The sequence below is a fragment of the Oncorhynchus mykiss genome, chromosome 4 (assembly GCF_057628025.1).
Source record: "Oncorhynchus mykiss isolate SJ-2025 chromosome 4, ASM5762802v1, whole genome shotgun sequence".
NCBI classification, from domain to species: Eukaryota; Metazoa; Chordata; class Actinopteri; order Salmoniformes; family Salmonidae; genus Oncorhynchus; species Oncorhynchus mykiss.
The window spans coordinates 36,490,001-36,509,725 of record NC_143025.1 but is presented as its reverse complement, the minus strand read 5'-3'; the positions used below and the strand labels follow the sequence as shown (position 1 = coordinate 36,509,725).

At 41.0% G+C, this 19,725-nt stretch overlaps 1 protein-coding gene across 3 annotated transcripts in view; it reads right to left on the bottom strand.

The window, feature by feature from the left end:
* Positions 1 to 3,396: 3,396 nt before the first annotated feature.
* LOC110521747 (rho GTPase-activating protein 39) overlaps positions 3,397 to 19,725 on the bottom strand; it is a 150,704-nt gene continuing 134,375 nt past the window's right edge. For 2 of the 3 annotated variants that reach the window (XM_021599581.3, XM_021599582.3), the window contains 4 exons: positions 19,523 to 19,722; positions 19,194 to 19,285; positions 8,226 to 8,395; positions 3,397 to 7,409 (listed from right to left, as the gene is read on the bottom strand). In XM_021599581.3, the coding sequence (XP_021455256.1) occupies positions 7,215 to 7,409; positions 8,226 to 8,395; positions 19,194 to 19,285; positions 19,523 to 19,722 (657 nt within the window). In that variant the 3' untranslated portion in view covers positions 3,397 to 7,214. The remainder of the gene's footprint in view (positions 7,410 to 8,225; positions 8,396 to 19,193; positions 19,286 to 19,522; positions 19,723 to 19,725) is intronic. The other variant, XM_090231923.1, reaches the window with a different exon arrangement.

Genomic DNA, 19,725 nt, shown 5'->3' with positions numbered 1-19,725 from the left:
CCTCCGCTTTGACCTCTGCAAAATCATCCCGAGGTCAAAGAGCTGGAAATTCAACACCTCCATGTTATCAAACGAAGCGTTCCATACATTGGTAACTACATGGATAGACAACTAAACACAAGATAACAAAGATTCTCCTGTTTCTCCAGCCACAATGTGGGACGCTGCTAAAGCCACACTGAGAGGTCATTAATTGAATATGCTTCCTCTAAGAAAAAAGCAATGGAAGCACACAGGCTAGATCTTGAGAGGGAGCTGGAATGCTGTGAAAAAGTACATAAACAATCCCCAGATAGCACCTCCTGGAGTCAACTTAAAGCAGCCAAAGCCAAACTGAATTTGGACTACACTCGGGAGATAAAAATATGTTTTCTTTACTAAACAGAAATACCATGAGTGTAGCAATAGGCCCAGTAGATTGTACACTCTGACTGCTCTTTTTTAAATTGGTAAGCAAGCAATCATAGCTATCCGAACAGCAGAGGACGAGGTCACATATGACCAAAAAAAGATCAATTTAACATTTCATGATTTTTGTACACATTTTATTACACTCCTCTGAGACTCCATAGAATGAAAACAGACATGTCTCCTAACTGTAAAAGATGTACCTCTGAAAGTGGAACCTATATGCATGTATTTTGGAGCTGTAGAGCGATTGCCAGAATCTATACATACTGCTACACAGAAAATACTAGATGTACAGTATATATCTTCTTAATGCCCAGCAGGACATTATTCTTGATCCTGACAGAGAAAATGTTCTTATGACTATTACATACTTTGCTAAGAAATGCATTATTCTATTGTGGGCCTCTAATACCCCTCCTACATTTAAAATGTGGATTGACCAGATTGTTGTCTTTCTCCCTCTTGAAAAGCTCACTTATGACCTCCGCAAAAGACAGCCCAAGTTTGATAGACTCTGGTCTCCACTACTCAACTATATTTCAAATTGGACAGAGTGAATGGGGTGATTAGGGAAATGAGCAGATACGGGTGGTGTAAGGTGCTGTAAAATCTAACGAGTGAGTGAAGTATATGTCAGATAAAACATTTCACATAATAAATTATTTGCTTGTCGTCTCAGCGATGGCTAGAAACAGCTAATAAGAACCTTGATAGTGCTGCTGCAAGTTTTATATGTTTATTTTTTAAATTGTTCTTTGTTTGTATGTGTATGTGTATGTACATGTATGTAGGATATGTGTATGTATATACAGTGCCTTGCGAAAGTATCCGGCCCCCTTGAACTTTGCGACCTTTTGCCACATTTCAGGCTTCAAACATAAAGATATAAAACTATTTTTTTGTGAAGAATCAACAACAAGTGGGACACAATCATGAAGTGGAACGACATTTATTGGATATTTCTAACTTTTTTAACAAATCAAAAACTGAAAAATTGGGTGTGCAAAATTATTCAGCCACCTTAAGTTAATAGTTGTAGCGCCACCTTTTGCTGCAATTACAGCTGTAAGTCGCTTGGGGTATGTCTCTATCAGTTTTGCACATCGAGAGACTGAAATTTTTTCCCATTCCTCCTTGCAAAACAGCTCGAGCTCAGTGAGGTTGGATGGAGAGCATTTGTGAACAGCAGTTTTCAGTTCTTTCCACAGATTCTCGATTGGATTCAGGTCTGGACTTTGACTTGGCCATTCTAACACCTGGATATGTTTATTTTTGAACCATTCCATTGTAGATTTTTCTTTAAGTTTTGGATCATTGTCTTGTTGGAAGACAAATCTCCGTCCCAGTCTCAGGTCTTTTGCAGACTCCATCAGGTTTTCTTCCAGAATGGTCCTGTATTTGGCTCCATCCATCTTCCCATCAATTTTAACCATCTTCCCTGTCCCTGCTGAAGAAAAGCAGGCCCAAACCATGATGCTGCCACCACCATGTTTGACAGTGGGTATGGTGTGTTCAGGGTGATGAGCTGTGTTGCTTTTACACCAAACATAACGTTTTGCATTGTTGCCAAAAAGTTCAATTTTGGTTTCATCTGACCAGAGCACCTTCTTCCACATGTTTGGTGTGTCTCCCAGGTGGCTTGTGGCAAACTTTAAACGACACTTTTTATGGATATCTTTAAGAAATGTCTTTCTTCTTGCCACTCTTCCATAAAGGCCAGATTTGTGCAATATACGACTGATTGTTGTCCTATGGACAGAGTCTCCCACCTCAGCTGTAGATCTCTGCAGTTCATCCAGAGTGATCATGGGCCTCTTGGCTGCATCTCTGATCAGTCTTCTCCTTGTATGAGCTGAAAGTTTAGAGGGACGGCCAGGTCTTGGTAGATTTGCAGTGGTCTGATACTCCTTCCATTTCAATATTATCGCTTGCACAGTGCTCCTTGGGATGTTTAAAGCTTGGGAAATCTTTTTGTATCCAAATCCGGCTTTAAACTTCTTCACAACAGTATCTCGGACCTGCCTGGTGTGTTCCTTGTTCTTCATGATGCTCTCTGCGCTTTTAACGGACCTCTGAGACTATCACAGTGCAGGTGCATTTATACGGAGACTTGATTACACACAGGTGGATTGTATTTATCATCATTAGTCATTTAGGTCAACATTGGATCATTCAGAGATCCTCACTGAACTTCTGGAGAGAGTTTGCTGCACTGAAAGTAAAGGGGCGGAATAATTTTGCATGCCCACTTTTTCAGTTTTTGATTTGTTAAAAAAGTTTGAAATATCCAATAAATGTCGTTCCACTTCATGATTGTGTCCCACTTGTTGTTGATTCTTCACAAAAAAATACAGTTTTATATCTTTATGTTTGAAGCCTATAATATGGCAAAAGGTCGCAAAGTTCAAGGGGGCCGAATACTTTCGCAAGGCACTGTGTATATAACTTTTTTTTTTTTAAAGCGTGTCACATCTGTGAATGTGGAGTGTGTTTTGTTGGTTGATTGAAAAACAAGAACTTAATAAAACCTTAAATTGAAAAAACAAGTGAAATGACAGAATAATAGTAGAGAGAATTATTTATTTCAGCTTTTATTTATTTTTGTTTATTTCATCACATTCCCAGTGGGTCAGAAGTTTACATACTCTCAATTATTATTTGGTAGCATTTCATTTAAATTGTTTAACTTGGGCCAAACGTTTTGGGTAGCCTTCCACAAGCTTCCCACAATAAGCTGTGAAATAATCTGTCTGTAAACAATATTTGGAAAAATTACTTGTGTCATGCACAAAGTAGATGTCCTAATCGACTTGCCAAAACTATAGCTTGTAAACAAGAGTGGTTGAAATACGAGTTTTAATGACTCCAACCTAAGTGTATGTAAACTTGCGACTTCAACTGTACATGCTGCATTGTTACATTGACATGGGAGTCAACTATGATGGATTGTCACTGTGTTAGTTAATAAAAGTCTCACACAAACCATGAATATTTCACATTTTAATTGTTTATTAAACAATGTCGATTTTTGTTTGAGTGACAGACAGTGGACATTAAAAGAGAAAAGAAAAGGTTGAGGAGCAGGGAGTAGGGGAAGTTAGAGGAGGAAAAGGAGGAGGTGAGGAGCACAGAGTACATAGCAGCTGATTCCCACCTTACTTGTGATCAATATCAGTCATTTTAATTACATTAATAATGATAATAACAGTATGGACACGAACTGTAAGAAGAACATATGTAGCAACAAATCAAAAACGAGAACCAACCAGTAATCATTGAAAACAAAGAGATTAAAAATCATCTCTTAAAGTGGAAACATTTATTTTTAACACTTCATGTTTGTAAATCCTTTCTGTAAGTATTTCATGTTTCTTTTTTTCATGTATTTTTCTTTTATTTACTTTGTTTTTAAAAGTGGTGACCCGAAGTTCTGCATGCTGATTGGTCAATTTTCTACTGCCGTCCCTTACACAAACACATACACACACACACATTTTTGTTCCGTCTTTCTGTCTCTGAGAGTAGTATTTTTGCAGTGCCCCTTGGTAGTCTATGTTGTTAACGTGAGTGTATGCCCTCCTTTCCACTGTAGAAAATAGTTTTAAACATGTCAGTAAAAAATGTAGTATTGGACAAAGTATTGAGTGATCAGTTCTACTACTTACAGATTGTAATTCAGCCATTGTTGAGAGGTAAATGAAGAGTACATCCAATTGGCGACAGATGTTCATGTGAATATTCAAAAATATGCATTTTCCTACCCGAGATGTGTTTCCATCAAACTGACCTGTTGCGGAAAAAAGTCTGTGCCTTAAGACGTAGTGCACATAAAAATAACTTTTGCGGTTAAATGACAATGTACCGAATAAATAATACAAGTTAAATGTGGTTATGTAAAAAAATAAATGGCGTTATATTGCGACTGTGCCCACTCTGGTCTTGGTACGTGCTCTCTGGCCAACAGCTGGCAGATACAGTGCACGTAGGATAGCCTATATGATGACATTATAATGGACAAAAGAGCGAGATTATTTTAACATGTCAAAAGGCAGCCAAGTATCGATCATCATTTCTCTGGATTAAGACCCTCAATATTTATTGGAAAGGAGCATCAATCACTGCAGTATTATAGTGGGAAGACGACCAAACATATCATCACGTGACTCGAAGTTTGCTTCGATATGATGGTTATTTGCGGTTTCCATCAGGACTGTCGTGAAATGTTTTATCTATACTTCACTCACTTAAAAAGGTTGGATAGAAACCTGGTTACTGATCCAGAGGGTCTAGGTTATTGCTCTGTCGGTCTCTCCTGTTCAATGAGCTCTCTGATGCAGGGCGAGTCACAACGAGCAGCTAGCTTTTGGACTAGATCATGTCTCTGTCATAATCATCAGAACTATTTGCTCATTCAAATGTGGTCAAACAACATGTATCCTGTATCAAAGGACATGTATCCTGTTCCAAAGGACATGTATCCTGTTCCTGTGTCAGATGATGCCAAGCTTTGTTTGATTAGAAATGGTCCAGGTCCCACCCTGATAGAATGCACCCAGTCCTTGTGCAACCGAGGTAGGACTACTTGGTAACCAGGTGTTGTAATGCTATACATCATTGATTTAAAGGACACTACCTACCAAATGGCACCCTATATAATGCACTACTTTTGACGAGGGAAATAGGGTATCTTTTGGGATGCACATACTAATTCAAGAAAAACCCTTGAATGAGTAGGTTTGTCCAGACTTTTGACTGGTACTGTACATTTTTCAATGACGGGTTAACTGCCTTGTGGGTTAACTGCCTTGTGGGCAGAACGACAGATTTGTACCTTGTCGGGATTTGAACTTGCAACCTTTCGGTTACTAGTCCAACGCTCTAGCCACTAGGCTACCCTGCCGCCCCACATAGTGACATACACCCCATTCTCCCCTCCCGTTCTTCCTCACTCATCCACTTTATCTCTTCAACATGTTGCTTGACTGCTATTTAACGCAGAAAAGATCCATCCACAGATACGCAACATCTGAGTGCGTGAGGGCTTCCGTGAATGTTAGAGTACGAGAGTCCTTCTGCGAGAATGTGGACTTAATTAGGTTAAGGGTGGTGTGTGCGCGTGTGTAAACACAGACTGAACAGAACAAAAAAAAAACAGCAGGACTTAACTCTCAGACACACAGAGAGACACACCAACTGTACCCTTCAGAGAGCACATATGAACATGTGATGCATATGCCCTATTGTATTGAAAACACAGACACAAGCACATACATGCCTACATGTCCACACTCATTCTCTCAAACATAAAGACGATGTGCATCCCAAAGGGCACCCTATTCCCTATATAGTGCACTACTTTTGACAAAAAAACTAGTGCACTATAAAGGGAATAGGGTGCAATGTGGGACACACGGACAGACAACGTGAATCCTAAAGTATATTGTCTAATAAGAAGGCATTAGGAAATATTGCTGAAATAAATACAAATAAATTAAATGATAAAATCGTGGGCAAAAAACTTAACTCTGTTAAATACAACAAATCAATTAATAAAATAATAACATATATTTTTAATCCATACCCAGTCAAATCAGCAACTAAAGAAAAGTTTACAGGTCCAAAAGACAGGTCCAGTTTTTCTGACCGAGAGAAACAGACAGACAGACAGACAGACAGACAGAGGTGGACGGATCTCAATTGAGACATTGGGAAATCATATCAGTATGAGAGTATAGAGGTGTGCACCATCTTGAGGATGTGTTGTGGGGGTAGATGGTGAGGGGCTCTAGGGGTAGAGGTTGTGTGGTTGTCTGGGTGGTCAGAGGGGTGAGTGGGGCAGGAGGGCCTATGTACCAGGTGGATGGGCGATAAGGGCTGTAGGGTTGTCTATCACTTCTGGTTGCAACAGTCACGGTTGATTGGCAGTGCTGCGATGATCCCGTCTAGCACCTGACCTGGATTCACCCCCCCCACCGTCCCGAAAAATCTAAATAAAGAACTTTATTGACATCAGTTGGTTGGTGACAACAGTGCAGATGGACTGACAGGCTTCATGGCAGCAGAGACAGGAGAGGAAGCGAGACATCTCACGCCCTCCTTTTTTTCTGGTTCATTTAGTCAATGAACTAAACAGACCAGACTCAGCTGCTAATGCATTGGTACCTATGAAAGAGTCATCCCTTAAGCAGACCGGAACTGTGACCATTTTTATCAATGGTAAACAGCCTGAGTGGGACATCTGATGGCAGTTTGACTGCAGCTCTGGGTTCGGAGCTGATTTGTGGTCCGACACCCTGATTTCAGAAATTGTGTGTATGGATGTGTACTATACAAGTGAGTGTGTGTACACGTCAGTAAATGTACATGTGACAGTATGTCTATGTGAGTATGTGTAACCCTGTACATCAGTGTGTGTGAGACGCAAGTCCCTGTGTGTAGGGTGGGGGTAGAGGTTAGAGGTCAGGGGTCCGGGTCAGGCTGGGTTGGGGCTCCTTCGGGGATCATCCCGTCCTGTGTGAATGGATGGTTTTGGGGTCAGTAGTTGTAGTTTGGGGGCTATAGCAGGGTATATGGGTAGGCAGTTGGAGTTGGGAGGTATCCCAACTGGTCATCCCAATTGATGTTGGGGGGCTAGAACAGGGTCTGTGGGGCAGGTGGAGCCTTGGTGGATTTATGGGCACATTTCAAATTGGGGGGCAACCCGTGTGGGTTTTTTTCAGGGTAGAGTAGTTGAAAAGTGGACGGCTATAGCAGGGAGAGAGGCGCTCCGTGTCGTATGGTCGTTTTGGGGCACAGTTGAGGGGCTATAGCAGGCCATCCATAAAGCTGGTGTCGAGGCGCTGGATGAGCACGCGGATGAAGGACATCTCTTTACGCGTGTTCTCAAAGATGATGCGTGGGTCGTCTGACTGGCAGCGCAGGCAGTTGGGAGCCATCACCATGGCCAGGTTGTTCACATCCATCTTAGTTATCACCACGTTGGTAGGCTGGCCAAACACCTGGAGGGTTAGAGAGACCGAGAGAAAGAGAGAGATGATGATGGGTGTGTTTGAGCAGGTGTGTGTGTGTGTGTGTGTGTGTGTGTCAAAATAGGACACTACCCCGTTAACTGCTTTTCCAAAGATATCTACAGTGCCTTTGGAAAGTATTCAGACCCCTTGACTTTTCCACATTTTGTTACAGCCTTATTCTAAAATTGATTGAATTGTTTTTTCCCCTCATCAATTGACACACCATTCCCCATAATGACAAAGCAAAAATAGGTTTGTAGATTTGTTTTGTTAATGAAATAAAAATAACATTTTTATATCACATTTACATAAGTAATACTCAGTACTTTATTGAAGCAACTTTGGCAGCGATTAAAGCATTGAGTCTTCTTGGGTGTGGCTTCCATCAGGCCACTACCATAAAGGCCTGATTGTAAATAATGTAAATAAGGTATTTCTGTTTTTTATTTTTTAATAAACTTGCTAAATATTCTAATAACCTGTTTTAGAATAATAATCCATTCCAGAATAAGGCTGTAACGTAACAAAATGTGTAAAAAGTCAAGGGGTCTGAATACTTTCTGAAGGCACCGTACAGCTACAGTAGGCTAGCCAAGATGAATGCTAGGTGTCTTTTTGTAGCTTTCTTTTTGCAGACAATCAACAGTAGCCTCTAGCCATCCTATTGCTACTATGTTCACTATTGAAGGTTTACTTTTGTAAATCACTGTCCCTAAAATAAATAAGCTCAGGGAGTGGATTGATGAGAGCTTCTTTTTACACTGGACTTGTGTATGTACAGTATAGTGTGTGTGTGTGTGTTACCTGTAGAAAACGTATGAGGTAGCAGAGCACCAGTTTGTTGATGTGAGGCAGGGCCATGACAACGTTGACTGCAGCCTCAGGGTCATCATAGTGAGTGATACACTCCTCATAGAACTCATGCGGAATCAACGGCTCCTCCAACTCCCTGTACCAAAACTTCAACAGAGATGCTGGGGGGAGAGAGAGAGGAAGAGAGAGGGGGTAGAATTGGAAAGAGAGAGATAGGGAAATTGGAATGAGAGAGAGACTAAAAAATAAGAGTAATTTGTTCGCTCTAGCAATCTCTACAGTGTAAGTAAATTTATAAAAAATTCAATGAGAGTCCAATCAAGAGGCAGAAACAGTTGACTGGTCAGACACACAAACCCCTCTCCCTGGCCAGCACACACTGACACAAATTCCTCAATCACCCAGAGTACAGACCAGAACAAAAGAACACCATTACAGTGTGTGTGTGTGTGTGTGTGTGTGTGTGTGTGTGTGTGTGTGTGTGTGTGAGAAAGAGACCCAGCTAAAAATGATAGGGAGAGACATTTTCTGGGGGAAAAACATACGACATTAGAAAGTCCATGGACACAAACTACAAATGTGCAGATAAAATAGGCAAAAAACACACACATTTCTTCCCACAGGGCCGTGGGGTGAGACAGGGATGCAGCCCCACCCTCTTCAACATATATATCAACGAATTGGCACTAGAAAAGTCTGCAGCACCCGGCCTCACCCTACTAGAATCTGAAATCAAATGTCTACTGTTTGCTGATGATCTGGTGCTTCTGTCACCAACCAAGGAGGGTCTACAGCAGCACCTTGATATTCTGCACAGATTCTGCTAGACCTAGGCTCTGACAATAAATCTCAGTAAGACCAAAATAATGGTGTTCCAAAAAAGGTCCAGTCACCAGGACCACAAATATAAATTCCATATAGACACCGTTGCCCTAGAGCACACAAAAAACTATACATGCCTTGGCCTAAACATCAGCGCAACAGGTAACTTCCACAAAGCTGTGAGCGATCTGAGAGACAAGGCAAGAAGGGCATTCTATGCCATCAAAAGTAACATACTATTTGGCCCTAAACAGAGAGTACACAGTGGCAGAATATCTAACCACTGTGACTGACCCAAACTTAAGGAAAGCTTTGACTATGTGAGCATAGCTTTGCTATTGAGAAAGGCCACTGTAGGCAGACCTGGCTCTCAGGAGAAGACAGGCTATGTGCACACTTCCCACAAAATCAGGTGGAAACTGAGCTGCACATTCTAACCTCCTGCCCAATGTATGACCATATTAGAGACACATATTTCCCTCAGATTACACAGATCCACAAAGAATTCAAAAACAAACCCGATTTGATAAACTGCCATATCTACTGGGTGAAATACCACAGAGTGCCATTACAGCAGCAAGATTTGTGACCTGTTGCCACAAGAAAAGGTCAACTAGTGAAGAACAAACATCATTGTAAATACAACCCATATTTATGCTTATTTATTTCCCTTTTGTACTTTAACCATTTGTACATCATTACAACACTGTATATATACATAATATGACATTTGTAATGTCTTTATTCTTTTGAAACTTCTGAGTGTAATGTTTACTGTTAATTTTTATTGTTTATTTCACTTTTGTATATTATCTACCCCACTTGCTTTGGCAATGTTAACATATGTTTCCCATGCCAATAAAGCACCTTGAATTGAAAATGTACATTTTCTGTAATGTTACCTGTACAGTGTGTCATGACTGGCCAGTATGTGAAACAGTGTGTGAAAACCTTGTGAAGACTTACAGAAAACGTTTGACCTCTGTCATTGCCAACAAAGGGTATATAACAAAGTATTGAGATAAACTTTTGTTATTGACCAAATACTTATTTTCCACCATTATTTGCAAATAAATTCAATAAAAAAATCCTACAATGTGATTTTCTGGATTTTTTTTCTTTCTCATTTTGTCTGTCATAGTTGAAGTGTACCTATCATGAAAATTACAGGCCTCTCTAATCTTATTAGGTGGGAGAACTTGCACAATTGGTGGCTGACTAAATACTTTTTTTGCCCCACTGTAAATGGACTTTGGGACAATATTTCATCAGCCAAAATGATGCTAACAACGATAGAGGGAATATGAAATAAAATGAGTTTTACTTTTACATACTGTGTGTTGTGTAGAAAATATCCCAATCAAAGATAATGTTTTAGTAAAGATGAACTGTGAATGTATTTGTCTAAACTAGATCACAGTAAAATCCATACCTTGCCTTGTAATTAGATACCCCCCCCAGAGAACTTACTATAAAGATGGCAACGCCCCTTTGTGACCCAGGGGTATTAAACATGTGAGTTAAGAATTTACATATCAGACTAAGTTGACCGCTCGCTGCAGCCGAGGTCCACAACTTTTCGTGACCTCAAAACGAGGTTGAAGAAGACAAACGAACCTCTTAACAGTCAATGCAACGGTTGAGTAGCTGTATCTGTATCTAAGAAGGTCAATTCAAGCAGGACCATCCGGTTATTCTCTCCAAGGAATCGTGTGTCTACATTCCTTTCATTCCCACGCTGGAATTATTTGCAACATTTAAAAAAATAAAATAAACTGAAATATCACATTTACATAAGTATTCAGACCCTTTACACAGTACTTTGTTGAATCACCTTTTCCAGCGATTACAGCCCTGAGTCTTCCTGGGTATGACGCTACAAGCTTGGCACATATGTATTTGGGGAGTTTCTCTCATTCTTCTCTGCAGGTCCTCTCAAGCTTTGTCAGGTTGAATGGGGAGCGTCGCTGAACAGTTATTTTCAGGTCTCCTCAGATATGTTCGTTCAGGTTCAAGTCTGGGCTCTGGCTGGGCCACTCACGGGCATTCAAAGACTTGTCCCGAAGCCACTCTTGCATTGTCTTGGCTGTGTGCTTAGGGTAGTTGTCCTGTTGGAAGGTGAACCTTTGCCCCAGTCTCAGGTCCTGAGTGCTCTGGAGCAGGTTTTCATCAAGGATCAATCTGTACTTTGCTCCGTTCATCTTTCCCTCAATACTGACTAGTCTACCAGTCCCTGCTGCTGAAAAACATCCCCACAGCATGATGCTGCCACCACCATGCTTCACTGTAGGGACGGTACCAGGTTTCTTCCGGACATGACGCTTGGCATTCAGGCCAAAGACTTCAATCTCGATTTCATCAAACCAGAGAATCTTGTTTCCATGGTCTGAGTCCTTTAGGTGCCTTTTGGCAAACTCCAAGCGGCTGTCATGTAGGGCTGGGCTGTATACCGTATTTTACTACGTACCAGTATTTATGCATGGACTGGTTTGGGTTTTTACTTTACCTTCTATAACGGTATGTGATACGCTGTGTGTAACATCCATTTTTATAGTTTACTCCTACTTGAGTCATCCCTTGCCGCTCTCTCTCTCTCTCCATGCCGCTTTCGACACAGACCTAGTCCCACCCCCTGTCACTCAAAGAGCGCCTTTGTTGTTGCTTGACCACAAGACACTTTCGTTCAGTCTGCATGGTCAATGCAGCACATGCAACAATGTTGATGACAACGATGTTGTTTCCACTTTGATCTTAATATAAATCCACAAGCGTTCTAGAATTACAATATCGAAGCATGAATATGTTGGCTATATGAATAAAGATTTAATGTAGCACACGATTATAGGGTCCCATAGGAAACACTGACCATCACTTTGGTTTCTACCCTGTCACAATAACTCATCCATTGCATTTTCATTTGTTGTCATGTCAAACAACACTGTATTCAAAGTGCCCACTATTATTTATATTCTAACTATAGAATTATAATACACATTCTATTTCCATGATTCCAAAAGTTCACCCAAGTGCTTTGATCTGAATCGCAACATTTAGAAAAAAATAAGGCCTAGTATTTTTTCCCATATCGTGGCAGTGTGGAAATGATCTAAAATGAGTGCAGGAAATGCAGAAATAGATGGAAATGCAGGAAGTTGAATTGAAGAATATAAAACAATCTGAATGGAGAACAACCCATTGAAATCATTTAAAATATATGTTGCAACCCTAGGGTCATACACTACTCATAAAGCAAATGTAGAACTTCTATTCATCAAAAACATAAAATACCATCATATGTTACCATGATATGTTATTTTGGCCATATCGCCCAGCCTTACAGTCATGTGCCTTTTACTGAGGAGTGGCTTCCATCTGGCCACTCTAACATAAAGGCCTGATTGGTGAAGTGCTGCACAGATGATTGTCCTTCTAGAAGGTTCTCCCATTTCCACAGAGGAACTCTGGAGCTCTGTCAGAGTGACCATCGGGTTAACAGTCACCTCCCTGACCAAGGTCCTTCTCACCCAAATTGCCGGATCGTCAGCTGTAGGAAGAGTCTTGGTAGTTCCAAACTTTTTCCATTCAAGAATGATGGAGGCCACTGTGCTCTTGGGGACCTTCAATGCTGCAGACATTTTTTTGTATCCTTCCACAGATCTGTGCTTCGACACAATCCTGTCTTGAAGCTTCACGGACAATTCCATTGACCTCATGGCTTGGATCTTGCTCTGGCATACACCGTCAACTGTGGGACCTTATATAGACAGGTGTGTGCCTTTCTAAATCATGTCCAGTCAATTGAATTTACCACAGGTGGAGTCCAATCAAGTTGTAAAAACATCTCAAGGATGATCAATGGAAACAGGATGCACAAGAGCTCAATTTCAAGTCTCATAGCAAAGGGTCTGAATACTTACAGTTTAAGTCGGAAGTTTACATACACCATAGCCAAATACATTTAAACTCAGTTTTTCACAATTCTTGACATTTAATCCTAGTAAAAATGCCCTGTCCTAGGTCAGTTAGGATCACCACTTTTATTTTAAGAATGTGAAATGTCAGAATAATAGTAGAGAGAATGATTTATTTGAGCTTTTATTTCTTTCATCACATTCCCAGTGGGTCAGAAGTTTACATGCACTCCATTAGTGTTTGGTGGCATTACCTTAAATTGTTTAACTTGGGTCAAACATTTCAGATAGCCTTCCACAAGCTTCCCACAAGAAGTTGGGTGAATTTTGGCCCATTCCTCCTGACAGAGCTGGTGTAACTGAGTCAGGTTTGTAGGCCTCCTCGCTCGCACACACTTTTTCAGTTCTGCCCACAAATTTTCTATAGGATTGAGGTCAGGGCTTTATGATGACCACTCCAATACCTTGACTTTGTTGTCCTTAAGCCATTTTGCCACAACTTGGAAGTATGCTCGGGGTCATTGTCCATTTGGAAGACCCATTTGCGACCAACCTGACTGATGTCTTGAGCTTCAATATATCCACATAATTTTCCACCCTCATGTTGCCATCTATTTTGTGAAGTGCACCAGTCCCTTCTGCAGCAGCCCCACAAAATGATGCTGCCACCCCCATGCTTCACGGTTGGAATGATGTTCTTCTGCTTGCAAGCCTCATCCTTTTTCCTCCAAACATAACGATGGTCATTATGGCCAAACAGTTCTATTTTTGTTTCATCAGACCAGAGGACATTTCTCCAAAAAATACGATCTTTGTACCCATGTGCAGTTGCAATCCATATTCTGTTTTTTTTTATGGCGGTTTTGGAGCAGTGGCTTCTCCCTTGCTGAGCGGCCTTTCAGGTTATGTCGATATATGACTCATTTTACTGTGGATATAGATACTTCTGTATCTGTTTCCTCCAGCATCTGAGACAGAACGCGTCTTCCTTCTGAGCGGTATGACGGCTGTGTGGTCCCATGGTGTTTATACTTGCATACTATTGTTTGTACAGATGAACGTGGTACCTTCAGGCATTTGGAAATTGCTCCCAAGGATGAACCAGACTTGAAATAATCTGTCTGTAAACAATTGTTGGAAAAATTACTTGTGTCATGCACAAAGTAGATGTCCTAACCGACTTGCCAAAACTATACTTTGTTAACAAGAAATTTGTGAAGTGGTTGAAAAACAAGTTTTAATGACTCCAACCTAAGTGTATGTAAACTTCCGACTTCAACTGTATGTAAATAAGGTATTTCAGTATTTTTTTTCAATAAATGTGCTACAATTTCTAAAAACCTGTTTTTGCTTTGTCATTATGGGGTATTGTGTGTAGATTGATCAGGGTAAAAAAAAAACGATTTAATCAATTTTGCGAATAAGACTAACGTAACAAAATGTGGAAAAGGTTAAGGGGTCTGAATACTTTCAGGACGCACTGTATAATAGAAAAAACCTTCTGAGAATCTTTTTTTAGCATGTTTTGGTGTTAAAGTTAACAGAACTTATCCAGAATGTGGTTACAATGTTCTCAGAATATACAACATTCTATGTTCTAGACGCGTTTCATGGGACGTTGCAAGAACATTCATGTGTTCAGTTTTCTGAAGGTTGAGATAATATCTCATCAACGTTACACCAAACATAACACAGAAAATGGTTTCCATGTTCGAGAAATATAAAATGTTAATGTTCCAGACACGTTTCATGGGAAAGTTGCATGAACACCACTGTGTGTCAGTTGTCAGGACGTGTTGCCTGATGGTCCCAAAGAAACGTTCTCCCCCCAAAAAAAAGGTTTCATTACACATCGCACCATGTTACTGTTTCCAAGAACATGATTGGTCAACCACTGATCCATTCACAGCGCTTGTCTGTTGGCAAGATTTAGGGGTACTCACACACACAGTGCTTTCAACTTACATATTTGACACAAGATTACATTGTGCATGTTCGTTTATACAGTAATTATTCTTCAACATGCCATCATCTGGGATTTGAACTCACAACCTCTTGGTTCATAGTATTCAGATCTTACTGCTACACCACCATGTCTGTGTTTAGTTATCATTTAATCGGTCTATTCTCTCATTGATTTCAGCAATTGAAGGGCTTTCTGTATAGTTGTCTAATTTTGGTGAGGGCATGTTAACCTGTTTTAATGATACTCCTGAATATCTTCCTGAGTGTACTTTTAACAGAGCTGATATTTATTTCAAAGTGCATTCACCCTATTGCTTACACCAATCAAATTGTTTCTGCTCTACACAAGTACCTAGGGAGAAGGGGTTAGAGTTTCTTCCAGACAGGACCTAACTATACTGGCCCAATAAGCACATGCCCTCGATAACCCTTATTGGGACAGTGGTTAGGGTGTAAGTCACTGATGGCTTGGGTTCAAGATCTGCAAGGAGAGTCATCCTACTTTCACACTTTCAGCAATATAGGTTAACGTCACTATTTGGAAACAATTACAACAGACCTATCTGATCTAATTAAAATGAGTTTCTCATTGAAAGATGGGAATCGGTAGAATTCTAGATAGCTGAGCATCTCAAAGAGAACTCTATGGTCTTTTTGAAACCCACACCACATACATACAGTAGAACAAACGTTTCTCTGAGAAGGAACTGCATCAGCTCTCGTCATTGCATTTCCATCTGTAACATTCCTAATTTGTTCCCGAAAACTTACCCCAGGTGGTGGTGTTGCTTCTGAAAGAAACATACCCAGAACATGGTTTTCACATTCTCAGAATATCAGAAAAGTGTATATTTACAGTAGCATGCCTGTACTTTCTAACATTTGACATTTCAGCGATGATGATGCCAGTTATACCAGAACAATACACAACACAGAGCTCCATCTCCAAGTTTAATGTGGAAAAATAGACAAATTGCAACAGAATAACTTGGGACCAATGTTGGGGGTAATATATTACTTACAGTTGTATTACTTTTATGAGTAACAGAGTAATATAACGAGTTAGAGTCTTCAAATATTTGAATGATTACAGTTACTTTTTCAAGTGACCCATACATTACTTTCAGAAGTATATCTATACTGTCGCATTATATAGGCCTATATTTTTAAAGCCTTTTCAAGCTGTAGGCTAACTCATTTCCAAAAGGGGGTTTTGTAAAGCTGAAAATCAAAGAAAGATAGCAGCTGTGTTACCCCGCTTAACCTTTTCCTTGTGGAAATGCTCACATTATTTTGAGTTAATCGAGGAGAAAGAGAACAACATTTTAGTCAAATGCAAACTCGGCAAAGGCCGCATTGATCTCCTCATCCAGAAGCACCATATCAAACCTGAAAAAGCGTATGGAGGTCATGCATAAAGGCACAAAGCTGGTAGCCAAAGTTCCAGAAATGCGTGAAAGAGGAGAACTCTATACACATTATGGTAATAAACAAAGATATATAAAAAAATATTTGTTCTAACGAAATGTTCATATAAACAATCAAAATATCTGATAAATGCAATTCAAAACAGCAATAATGAGCATTAACATATAAGAATGTGAGAGTAGGGTCACTCCCCTAGCGGGCCTCTAAACCCCGGCCACCTGCACCAATGACAAACGCCCTAACCACCGCACCAATAAGAGACATCTCCAGGGCGCGTGCTTATTGGGCCAGTATAGTTAGGTCCTGTCTAGAAGGAACCTTAACCCCTTTTCCCTAGGCACTTGTGTAGATCTGAAACAACTTGATAGGTATAAGCAATAAGGTGAATGCACTTCAAAGTAAATCTCAGCTCTGTTAAAATTACACTCAAGGAAACATTTTATTGATCATAGTGACCCAGGAGTAACATTAAAACAGGTTAATATGCCCCACCAACATTAGACAACTATACAGAAAGCCCTCAAATCGCTGAAAACAATCAAATCAACGATGGGCGAATAATCAGATTAACTGATACCAGACAGGGAGATTGGAGTACAGTGAACCGAGAGGTTGTGAGTTCAAATCCCAAGTGAAGACATGTTGAATAATACTTACTGTATAAATGAACATACACAATATAATCAGGTGTGTCAAATTTGTAAGCTGAAAACACTGTATGCTTAAAGCACTGTGTGTGTGAGCATCCCTAACCTTGCCAACAGACAAAGAGCTATGAATGGATCAGTGGTTCACCAATCAGGGCCTTAATTGTCTGGGCAACGTTGTGTAATGCATAATTATATATATTTTTTTTACACATAAACGTTCCTCTGAAACGTGTCTAGAAATGTTTTGGGGTGGGACGTTGATGGAATATTGTCCTAACCGACAGAAAACTGGCCACAATGTTTTTGCAACGTTCCCACGAAACGTGTTTAGAACATTCATCGCTTATGTTCTGAGAATATGGCAACAATGTTCTGTGTATGTTTGGTGGGACACTGATGGAATATTCTCCCAACCCACAGAAAACTGGACACATGAATGTTCATGCGACATTCCCATGAAACGTGTCTTTGACATTAACATCTGAGAACATGGTAACCACGTTCTGGGTAAGTTCTATTTGACATTAAGTGAATAGTCTCTTGGAAACACTACTGGTGCATCGTGGGAAAATTCCAATGAAAACGTTAGTTTCTGACCTAATGAGACTCTTGACCCTTTACACTCGTGGGGATTGGCCTAAGTTGAAATGTTTGCTCCAAAGGGTGCAAACATCTTAAGCAATTTCAATGCACTTTTATGACTCAAAGAAGAGCCTTCAACTGTAAGGTAGTTTTTGGAGCTCTCCGAGCTGCGCGTTGAGGGACTAGGACAAGCACACTTGTAGTTGTTTCAACACAACCCTGCATCCCCACCATCACACAATTACTGTTGTTGTTTACCCAATCCAAAAACGGTCCATTATAAATCGCAATCTGGGTCAGGTGGTCACGATTTGAAAGCTTGTTCTATTGCCAACATGCCATGTTATAAAATACAATCTTATAGTGCTAGGCTTTCACAAGGCAATTCAGAGAAACGGACCGCAATTGTGTTGAGAATAGGATCGAGGCCTTTCAGGTGCGTGTGTCGCGGCAAGTCTTCTTCACAACAAACAAACAGGCTCATTCTGTTCAGAACAACCCAGGGTATGACACCATGGGGCTGCAGGTAACCTAGTGGTTAGAGCGTTGGGTCAGTAACCGAAAGGTCGCTCGATCGAATCCCCGAGCTGACATGGTAAAAATCGGTCGTTCTGCCCCTGAACAAGGCAGTTAACACACTGTTCCTAGGCCGTCATTGTAAATAAGAATTTGTTCTCAACTGACTTGCCTGGTAATTTTTTTTTTAAAATGTCATCTTCTAACTGTACATCAAACATAGTGATCATAAACGTTGACACGGTATATGACATGAGTTTTATGATATGTACAGTGCACATTTGGACTTAGGCGTGCTTGTATGACATCAAAGAGAAATTATAATCCTCAACGTCTCGTCTTTCAAAATACATCGACGTCATCTTAATTTACAGCATTTCCCTCAATTGGACAACAAAACATTTGCAAAAGTTGCCCAATAATAGGGAGGGATGGGAGGCAACTTCTTGTCGTGCGCGGTGCTCAAGTTTGGAATGGCTGTCAGTCAAAACCCATACAGCGCTGTGAAGCGCAGAGCCAGAGCTCTGATGTCATGTATAGCATGTTACTGTACAGCCACTATGTTCCAATTTAGGTGCTTATTAGTGCCCAAATCTGCCCCTTTCAACCCGTTTACGGGTATGAGTGTAAAGGGCTACGGGAACGTTCTCTAAAGCTCTGGGAACATTTGTTTTTTTGTGTGTGTGTGTTTGTGTGTGTTCTTGTTTGAGAAAGAGAGAAAGAGTGTGTGTGTGTGTTCTTGTGTGAGAAAGAGAGAGAAGGAGTGTGTGTGTGTGTGTGGTTCGTCCAAGTGTCTCTGTGCTGGTAATAGAGTTATGACCTAGTAAAGCACGAACTGGCTCTCTCCAACCTACAGCCAGGACTGCTCTCTTCCTTCTAGAAGGAATCTTTTTTGAAATGACTGTAGTTTTGCAGCAGGCACATTGCTCCCAGCATGCTTTGGTGTTGGGTCTATTAATACTCAGAGAGAATTAGAGCACTGCAGAGGGCCTGGGGCTAGGGGAGGGAAGAGGGAGTGTATACAGTGGGTGGATGGATCAGGACCTAGGATGTGTGTGTGCGGTGTGTGTGTGTGTGTGTGTTACCTGGGATGTGAGGGTCCTCCAGATCCGTGGGGATCTTCCATTGGTCCACCTGCAGCTTGAGGGCGTTGACCTCATCTATGTCACCTGGAACCCTGTGAGGTCAGGGGTCAGAGACACATTAGACTCCTCCTCCTCCTCCTCACATATAAAAATCATTCCTCACAGCATGTCCATCCTTACCAATCCCTTTATCTCTTCCATTTATTGCTCTCCCTCTGTCTGGTCTCTGATGACTACCAGGACCTTCACTGACAGGCGTGTCTACTACAACTAACTCCTCCCTCCCTCTTTCCCTCCCTCGTACTAGTGACTGAGAGTTAGGTACGGACCTGAAGATGCCCTCTGTCTGGTCTCCGTTGAGCCCCAGAACCTCCTCTGAGAGGCGTGTCTGGACCCAGGGCAGCTGGCTGTCAGGGTAACGCTCCTTCTGCAGTGACATCACATCCTCCAGGGAGGAGCCAAACATGGAGGGGCTGAATATGGCGTTCCTGGCATGTTTGATCTCCTCCAGACACGGCTTCTGCAACCCCTG